Source organism: Aythya ferina (genome assembly GCF_964211825.1).
Source record: "Aythya ferina genome assembly, chromosome: 3".
Classification (NCBI taxonomy): domain Eukaryota; kingdom Metazoa; phylum Chordata; class Aves; order Anseriformes; family Anatidae; genus Aythya; species Aythya ferina.
Window position 1 is genome coordinate 89,356,730 of NC_140298.1, and position 12,604 is coordinate 89,369,333.

The following is a 12,604-nucleotide window of genomic DNA, read 5'->3' on the forward strand; positions in this document are numbered from 1 at the left end:
CCATGAACATGTATTCCTGAGCTTCTAAATGTTCTTTTTCATATATACATATAAATATATAAAACCACAAAACTCTTCTGTGTTCAGTTATTTTTAAATAAAAGTGACAAAAAGTAACCACATTGGGAAGGAATTCCATTGCTATCAGAAAGACATATTTTGCTACATATGGAGAGGTTATAAAGAATATAAACATGTCTCATAAAGCATTCATTATTCTACTTTTGGTGTCTCATGGACTGAGACAGTAAGATGACTGGAAGTATCTCAGGTGTTACACTCACATCAGTTTTGGTAGCCTGAGGGCTCTGATGACCCAGATCCTCCAGTACATGTCAGCTCACTGACATGTTCCACAGGCAGCTCATATGGCAGCCCACTCTCCTACCTCACAAAAACTGATGCTAATTTTTCAATTATGAAGAGAACAATTTGCCTGTAAACAATGATACACAAATATCTGACACTGTGACAATTTACAATCCCCATGTCCTGGCACCCCAGTCCATTTTGTGCAATGCAGTGTGTCTGCTGCATTTTTTTTACAGCCAGACTTCAAACAGTGTTTAGTCAAGATTAGTCAATCTTTCATTAAAAGAAACTGAAGATAATTTTTAAAATTCAGAATCCATCTGCTTAAGGCTGTCCATGCTGAAGAGCTATGGTGGCAAAGATAAGAAGAGAGAGCTACATCAACTAATGCTGGACTTTAGTCTGCATTAGATGATAACAGGCATGAATTTTTATGTTACAGTGGACTGTCCTGTCCCTTCCAATGTTCATATTAAAACTAATCTACACAGAGAACAATTACCATATTCCAGAAACAGAGGTGGTAATTTTTTAAAGGTGTGTAACTAGAAACTCAAGCTCTACCTAATCAGATCAGCCTTCTTGGCTTGCCATACAGCAAGCAAAGACAGGCTTTGGTGGGTGATGCAGGACTCAGCTGTCCTGCCCTGACTCACCCTGCAGAGAAGTCACCCTCTGTCTCTTTCTTTTTCTCTTCATTGAAAATAGAGGGTGTCTAGGTAGACTCACCTCCTTAAGAACAACTGTCCTTTGGATAATTTCCTGGAGTGGAGCATTTCTATGGGGTTTAGAGGGCCATTTGTTTTTCACTGTGCTTTATTTAAGCTGGAAAAAGTAATTTCTTAAAATGAATTATTTTTAATATGTAGAAACAGAAAGCTGACTAATTGAAGATCACACTACTGAAATGTCTTTAAAAGAAAAATAAATTATTCCTATAAAGTGGAATCATATTTTATTTTCCTGATACCTTGTTGCTTAAGCTATTGTTGTTTTCACTTAAAGCCCTAGAAAACAGCCTTTTTAAAACTAACACCAATTTCTGCATCCTTCATATAAATAGGTTTTAATATATGTTATATAGTTTTTATTTTTTAAAAACAAAATGACTTTCACAATTGCTTGTGTACTAGAGCAAGGATAATTTTGTGTGTAAATCTTATTTTCTTTCCAAAACCTTTTGCCTTCTAAGAGACAGTCACACCTTTGGGCTGCTTCCCAGATGCTGGTTTCTAGTAAAAGGCTTTTATAAGAAAAAGAAACAAATATTTTCATATAGTGGCATCACCTTTTTTTTTTCTTTCCCAGCATTTATAACTATATGTTGTAAACAACACATGGTATTTTTTCTGACATCTACTTCAGAAAGAACTAGCACAATTTCTTTTTTTTGTTTTGTTTTTTAGCTAAACACTCTCTCAGTGATCTTACCTGACCGACAAGCAATGTCCACGTCCTTTTCAAAATCAGTCTGTAACAAGAAACAATGAAACAGGGTAACCATTATTAATTGAAAACTTAACCACAATACCTTTTTGCCAACTAGCGCTTCCAAAATGTCCTACTTACAGAGTCATAGTCTCTTAAAAGTGGTTTCTTGTTGCTGAGAAGGTGAAGTATATTGTTTTACAACAGCAGAGCTTTACAAAGTTTCCTAAAGTATAACTGGGTGGTTTTCAAAGTATGCTGCCTGACCAGAAAAAATAAAATAAAATAGGTGGAAATAGAGTATATAGTTGTAATAAAATGATACAGTGTATATATATATTATTATATATATGGAAGAGTAACTTCTACATCTCTTGGAAGGATCATCTTTAAGGAAGCTTTTCATAGTTATACTATAAACATCAGTATGGAAAGCAGCCTGCAATACAAATTATTGTGAATAAGTGTAATACAGTTAGTCCACCCTATCTGAAACTTCATTAATTTGTTATGAAGTGGTTATTTGTTATATAGTATTCTGTCTATCCTGGCTACTAATGTAATCATGTAAAATTTTTCTTCCTTGAAAACAACTATTATGTATTTCAACAAATAAAAACATATTATAGGAACTAGGAATGAATTTTAAGAGTTGAAAATCCAAACACAATTTCCCCAGTTAAGCAACACTATTTATTCTGGTATAGAATGCAAGTATTTATCAATTATGCTTTTTATTTCCACAAAAGGTTTATTAATTACAAAAAATAATAATAAAAAAATAATAAAAAAATTGAACTGATGTTCTTCTAGTTTATGAAGTCAAAAAAAAGGATACTTTTTTTGATTTTTTTTTTTTTCCAAGGGTAACTGCTTACTGAGCCTTGCATTTTTTAGGGTCTTATCATGTCCCCATTATCATAAATGACAAACTGTCTTTGAAAGTGAAGGAGACAATGTTTTGTCTTAATATACTACCTAACAGTATTAATAAATCCAAATTGGCATAGTAATCTGTTCACTATCTCCTTAATCCAACCACTTAATCTACACCTCTATTACTTTCTCCTTGTATGAATGAATTTGAAAGGAACATCTTTCAAGGCTTTGTGAAGGAAAGATTTTCAAATGCATCAGTGCTCTTTATACCAATGGTAGAAAAAGTCATTATATAAGATTAGTTTTTCTCCTTCTCTTATGTAAGAATATTTTGTCATAAAGAACACTGGTGGAAGATGGTAATGCATTGTGCTCCAATGAATGATCACACCAATAATTTAAAACTTGCTAACAGATTTAAGCAAGCAGATAATGACCTAAACAGACTTATGCTTGAAAATGGTGTTAATATTTCAGCTGTGCATACTTGCCATGTGCAATACTGTAAATTCTTTCCTTTTGTTTAAATTAACAGTCAAAGAAAATAAATAAAAGCTAACCATGATTTGAGCATGTCCATTAGGAAAGGAACTTGAAGAATCTGCATTGATTGGATCCTGGCAATTTCTTAGTCGACATCTGAATGCATCTTGAACCTGTGGAAACAATATCTTATACTCATTCTTGTGTGACATCATATACTCCTTTCCTATTAAAGTTTAAATTAAACCAAATGGAATACAATGCATGGCTTTTCTTTAGCATGTTTAGTAAATCAGAAACAGGAAACATAAATGCTTAATTCTGACATTTCATACATTTGGTATTGTACCTGCTGCAAAGTTTGTCAATCAATCACACCAAGACCACAGTATCGGATTTGCCAGTGGAAAGAATTAAATAGTAGTCAGCAATGATCTGGTACTCAAGCCTAATCTGTCTTGGGTAATTACATTTGTCTTTGTCTTCTCATTCAGTTTGGTGTAGGTCTAAAAGCAGGTTTCATAGAAACGCTATTAACCACTGCAAAATATGTCTTCTGCTTGATAATTGCAAGATTCTTCTTAACAGTTACTGTCATCGGATACATAGTACTTTCCTAATTATACTTCAAAGAATAAGTCAGTTTGAAAGATGTTACTGATTGCATTTGTAAGTTCTATGTATAAGAAATCTCATGTCTCTTCTAGGAGTAAAACTCTTCAAAGTGGGCAAACATCTTCAGTGTGAGAACAAGAAGAAAAATGGACTGCTTGAACACGTCTGGTTTCTTGAAATGAAAAAAAAGGGAAGGGAAGGGAAGGGAAGGGAAGGGAAGGGAAGGGAAGGGAAGGGAAGGGAAGGGAAGGGAAGGGAAGGGAAGGGAAGGGAAGGGAAGGGAAGGGAAGGGAAGGGAAGGGAAGGGAAGGGAAGGGAAGGGAAGGGAAGGGAAGGGAAGGGAAGGGAAGGGAAGGGAAGGGAAGGGAAGGGAAGGGAAGGGAAGGGAAGGGAAGGGAAGGGAAGGGAAGGGAAGGGAAGGGAAAAAATTCTCAGTTCTGTTTATTAATACTAACCATAAGTTAAATTTGATGACTTGCCCCTAAAACACAAGCACATAAGAGAAAATATATTTTCATAGAAAAGGCTTTTTTACTTTTTTTTTTTTTTTTTTTTTTTTTTTTTTTTTTTTTGAGCAGGAAGTATGTCTAAAGAAATATTGCTATGCAACCCTTCTGCCAGAAATTCATGGTTCACCAGGGACACAAAACTCAGTTTCTGTTTGCTAGCAGTGAAACGTAAATAGATTTTGCTGAATTCTCACACATACCACAGTAGGGACAAGAAGATAACTTTTGGAATGGAAAGGAATATTTTCATCAATACATTGAAAGTATACAGATAATATTTATTTGAATAAAAAAAAACTAATTTCTATCACTTCTTTATGTATCTTCAGATGTATTCTAATATAGTAATACAATCTAAGTATTAAAATTTGAATTTTGATTCAAAAAATGCAGGTACCCATGTTAGCAACCTGATTACAAGATGTGACTTAGAAAACAGGAACTTACTTGGGTGACCTCCACTCAAAACAAACAAGTATCATTTTGTGTTGGAATATGAAAATACTCTCAATGGAAATAACTCCAAAAATCTACATTCCTTTTATTATCTGTAGAAATTACTTGATGTCTTATTCAGAATAATTAAATGGTAGAAAATCATATCCTACTCATGGACATTTTGTGAATAGTAGAAGAGGATAATTCATTAATTGTTGCTGATGTAAAGGCATCCCTTTTCAATACACTATATTCTACCACAAGCTGTTTAAAAGCTTTCACAAAAGGTAAAATTAAATAGAAGAAATTTTTTTTTTTTTTTTTTTTTTGTAATTAGGAAGCATTATTTTAAAGTATTGAAACCTTAGATGACTAACAGTGTTCTTCAGTTTTGAAGAGTCACTGAGGCAGGTGCAGAAAGATGTAATATAGAGAAGAAAGAAGAATGAAATAAGGTGGTAAAAGTTTGGGTTGATTTCAAAATGCCAAGACTTCCCACACGTGGTAATGTAGAACGTGCTTGACCTGTATTGTGACTCAGATTCTGATTTTAGGTGCTACACTGACTGTGGTTTTCCACATGTTTGACATTAATTTAATTTGGCATCTCACAGTTGTCGCAAATTTAATGCAAGTCTTCTGTCACTTTATCAGTGCTTTAGTCAGGTCACACTTCAGACTGTTATGGTCTTAGATAAGCACCGGCACAATGGTTTTATCAAAAAAAAAAAAAAATCATGCCTTCTGAAACACCCCCAGCTAAGCCACATCTCATCTCAGACCTCATAATGCTTGACCCTAAAGCATAATTATTTCAGAACATTCTGTAACCTCTCACTCTATGCAATGTCCCTCCTTATGTTTGGGACTTGTGTTCATGAAGCTTCCCTGGTTCAGATAGCTCTGGAGCTCTCAAAAATATTATGCCCTACTTTCCTTACTTTCTAGTGGTGAATCCTGATTTTATACATGCATGTTTCTTAGGATGTTTCTGGAGGGCAAGCAACATATGATTTGAACATGTCAATAGAATATCAAATATCACTGTGAGCTGCCTAAATACTGGCTTCTTGTTCTAAACCACTTGTTCAAACTTGTTAGAATTGGCTAAGATTGTGCTTTCTTTACCTCTTACTTTGAAACATAATCTTGTTTCCTCCATGCCTTCTAACATCATTACAGGATTTTCTTAGAGCCAGGCAGAGCAGGAGAGACAGATGTGATGAACGTGCAGATACCAAAGAAGTAGTTTCCTTAGCAACAGTAACCAACCCAAAGACTTTATAACTTACCCTCTCCCTACTAATATACTTCCCCCACTTCCCACCCCCTTTTTTCTTCAATACAGAAATGTGGGCTTTAGACACCAATGATGCATTTAATTCAAATGTACTCTAGTCAGCAGAGCACAGCAAAAGAGAGAACACAAGTGGGTTACTCCCATCACCAGCAGTAACGGGAGCTACTCAGTATGATTGAAATTTAGCTTTAGAAAATCTCATGTTGAAGCAGGTCAGGCAAAACATTTTGCTCTGATGGAGAAGAAGCTTCAGCACTACCCTCTCCTATCATTCTTTGTTCTGTGACATATTCCTCACTCTCTTCCAATGCCCAATTAGGCACTCAAACAGCAAGAAGAAGAGAAAAAAATACTAGGCTTTCTGGGCTATGAAGGCTACATAAAGCAATAATGCCTAAGTCTTACGTTGCTTTTTTCTTTCCCAATTTCAAATTGTTTTTTAAGAGGCATGACATTACAAGCATGATGTTTATTTTAGAAGTTAGGAAAATAAAGTATAGAGAGATTTAATATCTTTCCAAAAGACCCTTAGTTGATGGACGGAAGAAATAGACACAGCACATCATACAGCACATCAGTTCTCTTCTAGTTGGGTGTCTTAGTGAATTTCCCTGGGTTCCCAGTGCAGCCCTTGTCACACAAGCTCATTGATATAGCATACTGGTGAAAGCAAAAAATGTTTCCATCATTTATGTTTATATCTTTATAACTAAAGGGAAATAAGTGGGTTTTATAGAGTAAGTTATAACAGTCTATGTCTTTTTGTAATATAACAACAATACGGGTATAGCAAAGCAGGGCTGTCCTCTTAGTTTGAATTTTATGGTGATATATTCCACTACACATTCCCCCTCCCCTGACAGTCAGAATTACTGTTTTGCCTGTGCTGGTATGCTACAAATATTAGATCAATCCTATAGGATATTACTGAGATAGCTTTGTAGCTGTCATCAAAAATGACAAATATGTTGGCAGGGTTTCTCTGACACACACTGGCAGAGCAAAAAGCTTTTGCAGACAACAGAAGGAAACAGACTATTCTTTCAGCTGGGGAGATACCCTGTGAATTGCAAAGACTGCATTGCATGCTGTGCACAATGGCTTATCTGGGCTTGTACAAGAACTCACCAAAAGGTCTCTAGAGCTGGAGTAGAAAGTCAGGGTTGCTAGAGCCAGATTGAAACACATCTTATTGGAGTTATATCTCCTTCTGTGTAGAAACTTCTTGAAGCTAGCAACTAATTCTTTGCTACTGCAAACTGGCTCATATAAGTGCAGACCATACACGATTTTTTAAAAACAAACAAACAAAAAAAAACTCTTCAGGTGAGTCAATTTTTACTTTTTTCCCATTCTTGAAGAACTGTCTAATCATTTTCTTCTCCCATATGAAAATTGCTAGAGTCCTACCTCTAAGTTTGGAAAGTAATATTTTCACTAGATGATCAACAACATCCAAGAGTTCCCTAGGAATGAAACACTTTCAGCAAATGGTTGTCATTGAGCTGTAAAACCTGACTTCAAATCAATGCTTGGGACATTGTGGGAAGCCACATCACTTTCATCTTAAACAGTCAAAATGTCTCTCCAGAAAAATTCCTGCATTACTGCACTAAGGCAGTGCTCACAGTTGCAGATGAAATCTTCAAAACCAAAAGAGTAAAAAAATCTTCAAAACCAAAACATAAACAGCATTATCTTTGTAAGGATGCAGAGAGGTTGCAGTGCATATGTGGATATAAATCATTGGATTTGGTAAAAAAAGAAAGACCAAAATCCATGAGAAATTGTAAAAGTAACATAGCATAACATATATAAGAGCAAAAATTGAAGGTTTCATCTGCAACTGTGATATAGATTTTTAAATAAGTACGGATCCTCAGGCCAAGAGGTGGGAGGTGGTCTGCTCTTTCCAGGATAATTAATTTATCCCTAGGAAATACAAACTTCATGGACAGGAAAACCAGTATGAAACTGCCATTCTTTCTGCTGAAAATTTTGGCTACAAATAACGGCACTATTTTACCATTATACTAAAACAATATTTTAAATGGTAGTTTTTGGCTCTACAGATGAGAATGACCTCTTTTGCAGATGTAAATCACATGGGGAAGGAAACTGCTGTTGAAAATAAAGGGATAGTAAGGCAGCTCTACATAATATAGATTACCCTCAAGTAGCATCTCTTATCTGCACATATTTTTATCCTGAACAACAATAACAATAAAAATGTTAGTAAAGGAGATAAGCCCCTTCCACTATGAAAACTAAGGAAAATAAAGGTTCGTAGTCTCTAACAGCTTAAATAATGTAGGGTGGAGTCAGCACACACTTACACACAAGATAATTTCTGAAAGATATTGGTAAGTTTTTCCTTAAAATCTGAAAATGATTATTTGATAGTATAGTCTCATATTCATACCATTTAGAATAGTGATATAAAGTTTGTGTAAAGTAGTACACCATTGGAAGACTAAAATAAATTACATCATTTATAATTGTTATTCATGAATATGGTGAATTTCAGTGTTTAAAGGGTGTGACTGGTGAAAACGAAAACCAATGTGTTAGATTCCTCACTCAGTACTGACAGTAAACCTCTCTTGAAACATCTCCCTGTTTGCTTTTTTTTTTTTTTCAGTTCTGAAATGCCTTTGAATAACTCTTGCTAATCACAAGAAACTGTGCTAGACAATATAATGTGTTTTATTGATGTGGTAAATATCCTGAAGTTGATAAATACCACACTTAGAGTCTAAACAGGCATGAGCTCTGTAAATAGATATGCTGGTGGAACCAGGCTACCGCTCTCCAGTCTGGCTCCATCAGCCCATTTTTGATAGATGCTCCCACTTCCACAAATCTGGCAAACTTATCTCAGTTAAAGTGTTGGGTTAGCTAGTAGTTCAGACTGTTAATGAAGCTGTCACCAGAGTCAAGTTAAAGAGCACTCATACTGTAGCTTTGACATCAGATATCAGTGGTGATATGCAACGCTGAGCTACAAAAGGTAGGCCAGGGATACTGGCTTTTCTTTGATATTCTCAAAATGTTCATTTCTGTTCATTCTCATTGTCCTGCTAACTTATGCATGTTAGCACCTGTATGTGTAGAAACTGAAGAGATAGCTCTTCACCAACGTCTCATCTCCATGAGTCCTCTTTCAGGGAAAGTATAAACAGAAATAATTTTGTATTTGAATTGGTGCTAGAGACTGTAAAAATCTCTCTCTTTTGTTCTTCAAGAAAAGGGCATTCATGTTAGAATCTCTCTATACTCAGGATACTGGAAAAGCCTAACACTGGGAAATAAACTGAATTTGGAACTGACTAAAAGCCACCTTTAATCAAGTGTGTACAGTTTTATACTGAATCTGACAGTCTGCACCTGGAATTAAGTGATCTTTCCACTCTCACTTATTCCTCTACATCTCATCATAAAATACTTTACTCTTGTTACAAAATATAAATCTGTAGAGAAAGTTGTACATAACATTAAAGAGCAGTTGAGAGTTTATAGGGAACACAGCCCTTTAGAAAACTGGGAAGCCATTCCTCACCTCCCTTCGGAGAATACAATGGACCATGACAATAACAAAGCCTTGTAATGAATCAAATACTGCAAAAAGTATCTGAAATAATATTGATCTTTTGTCTGTCATAGCCAGAACTGCAGACATCCAAGTCAGGGCCAGAAGTGGCAATACCACACAGGAACTCCAAAGGGATGCCCTATTGAAAGAAAAAGAAAAGCAGCACTGTAAAATTTAAATAAATATATAAATAAATAAATAATCAAATACTCACTTTTAAAATAATACATTTTTAAGGATGGCACTTTATCAAGTTAACTTGAAAATCACAGACAAGTATGTAACAGTGTTGGTACTTTATGTTCTAAAGAATATCCTGTATTCAGTTAATAAACAGTTCCATTTTTTTTTGTTGTTATAAAGTACTTAAACATGCTCAGCACTCTATACAGTGTTAGCAAACACAGTTGTCATCATCAAACTATTGTCTCACATGCACTGCATAAGATTTGTAACAAGAAGATGTAAATGATCAGGACTAACATGGCATTACTGGCGGTGGTGGCTGACAAAGCTGTTGTTGAAACTACTCCACACTTGGCACATTTGAGCGTCAAACCGCTATGAGGCTCACTCATCTGACTGCAAACAAACAGAACACCCACAAAAAGAACAAAATATTGAATTGTCACCAAAAAACGTTGCTACTGAAATTTAGCTTTTTAATATGACGTCATGCAGAAAAAAGTAGACTTATTCAGGATGAATGGTCTATGTTGTTGCAAAACTGTATGTTGTACTTTACATTATTATTAACTGTAAATGTTAATGCTATGGGGCTTCATATCATGCAGACTCTATTTCTTCCATTTAAGCTAAGAAAGGCCCCAAATATCTTGTGATCAAAACTGCTCAGTACACTGAAGTAAACATAAGCACGTGCTAGGATAGACATACAAAGTGAAATCCCTCTATTCAGACCTGTTAAAAAGCTTTTGTTCTTGAGAAAGAGTATAGGACACAAGCAAGGGAAGTATGAAGTATATAAAATTACAGAGCAATTAGGGAAAGAAACTTGCAAAATATATTCAAGCATCAAATCAGTATGGGCATACTATATCGTCAGATTTGTACTAGTGATTTGAATGGCCCACTAACATCTGGAGTGGTTTTATTCATGCTGTATGAAGGTCTGAATACAGGGCTTGTAATGTATGGAATCTGATGAAATAAATATCAGTTGATACTGAAAAAAGGGTGACCTGTTTTGCATTTTAATAAAACACAGTACACAAGCATTAAGCTCAAAGCATTTTGTATGGACATTTGTACCTCAGCACCTGTCAGAAGAGTTAAAGGGCAAAACCTGGAATTTAAATTTTCTTCTACATACAGCACACATTCAGCTTCCTGAGTTGACTAAATAAATACTTTTGCTATTCCTTCTTTTTCTGCTGTCAGAACCAGGAATAACCATAGCTGACTGAGACGTGACAGGAAAGATGCTTTACCTATTCCCAGCTGGAAAATGGTCAACATGTTGAAGAGAGGTAACACTTCAGGTTCTTTCCAAGTTATTTCAATCAAATTAACACCCTTTTTATAGCCAAACCCAACATTCACTTGACTTCAAACATACTGTCCAAAACAAATATTGAACTCCAGTGGCTTCCATTTTGATAAACTAAATGAAACCATGACTTTCTGTAAAAACAACTGTGCAGAGCCATGACCTTGTACAAATTGATTGTGGGATGTGAAAAGAACTCAGTGGCTCCACATCAGTTTACACTAGGCTAATGACTGAACTAGAAACATGCCATGAATAAGCCTAGGCTAAGTTTGGGCAAACACTTTCCATCTTTGCTACACAAAACTTCACTGTTATTGGACTGGTTTATTCTTTTTACCTCTATAGATCTGTTCTGGATCTTGCAAATAATAATTGAGCTTGATGTATATGTTAGCCAAATACAAACTTTTTGTCCGAGCATACATGTACACTATTCCCTATTCCAGAAGTATGACTGATATCCATCAAGAAAACATGCCATATTTTTTCATTTGTTGATTCACCCTACACTCATAAAGGTAGCAAAAACATATGGAATTAATATATTTTGCCCCATTCACCACATAAATTATTTCCACAGCTGAACTTTTGACAAGTGTGAGTCCAATATTTGCCAGAAAGAATAAAGTTGCCTTCCTGAACATGACTGGCAAGAGAAATTTGAGAAATGAGTGGTAATGCCACTACTGGAGACCAAATGCTGCACAAATTCCTATGCCCCAAACAATGACTCAAGACTTTTCATCTGCCAAGTAGTAGCAAGCAATGCTGTTGCCAAACCACCATCTCATAGTGTCACAGGAGTTGATTGTTTCTTGATTACGGCATCTACATGCTTACACATAACTGGATTGCTTCTGACAATGGTTTCTAGTTCTTTATCCATTTAGTTTAAAATAAAATACATCTTAACTAAGTTGCACACTGTTAAAGCAAGTTATTTGTTTCATCAAGAAAGTAGGCTATAAACAAATAGATTTCAATAGCCTACAGTTGAGTTGCTGAAAAAAATAATTCAGTTAAATCTAAGCTTAGACATCCTTAGAAAATATACAAAGACAAACCTGAAGCTGGTCAGACTCCTGAAATCACTGTAATTAGAACAGTTGTGAATGTAATTTGCAGAATACTAAGTTACTACTACTCTTGAAATAATTTGGCTAGTTTTCTAATATTCTAGCTTTCATCAGAGGTATTACACAGTTAAGGATATTGATGGAGTAATGTAGACAAAAGTAAGGTTAAGAAATTAATACTTTGTAAAGAAAAATGAAGAAAAGAGAAGAAACAAAATGAAAGCTTCTGGTTCATATTTGTCAGAAAGACAGTGAAAGAACTTAAAACCGGAATGATTTAATTTAAAATCACCAGCCAAACTATTTATCATAAGTCTGTTCATCCAACCGATCAATTGAATTTATTAGGAATGGTACTGTTAATGGAATGGTGAAATAGTTCAAAGCAAACCTTTAAAAATTTTACCAACACATTTTACATACACAGTAAAATGAAAATATCATTGTTTATCATTGCTA

At 35.0% G+C, this 12,604-nt stretch overlaps 1 protein-coding gene and 1 long non-coding RNA gene across 8 annotated transcripts in view; one reads left to right on the top strand and one right to left on the bottom strand.

Annotated features, from left to right (window-relative positions):
- The window catches only part of LOC311434700, a 94,749-nt gene that overhangs the window by 72,486 nt on the left and 9,659 nt on the right, over positions 1-12,604 (top strand). Inside the window, exon 3 of the long non-coding RNA XR_014691656.1 lies at positions 10,958-11,046. This is a non-coding gene — a long non-coding RNA (uncharacterized lncRNA). The remainder of the gene's footprint in view (positions 1-10,957; positions 11,047-12,604) is intronic.
- Positions 1-12,604, bottom strand: part of ADGRB3 (adhesion G protein-coupled receptor B3) — a 463,233-nt gene that overhangs the window by 21,701 nt on the left and 428,928 nt on the right. For 6 of the 7 annotated variants that reach the window (XM_084515008.1, XM_084515009.1, XM_084515006.1 and 3 more), the window contains 4 exons: positions 10,040-10,138; positions 9,524-9,695; positions 3,180-3,275; positions 1,744-1,783 (listed from right to left, as the gene is read on the bottom strand). In XM_084515008.1, coding sequence (XP_084371134.1) covers positions 1,744-1,783; positions 3,180-3,275; positions 9,524-9,695; positions 10,040-10,138 — 407 coding nt within the window. The remainder of the gene's footprint in view (positions 1-1,743; positions 1,784-3,179; positions 3,276-9,523; positions 9,696-10,039; positions 10,139-12,604) is intronic. The other variant, XM_084515007.1, reaches the window with a different exon arrangement.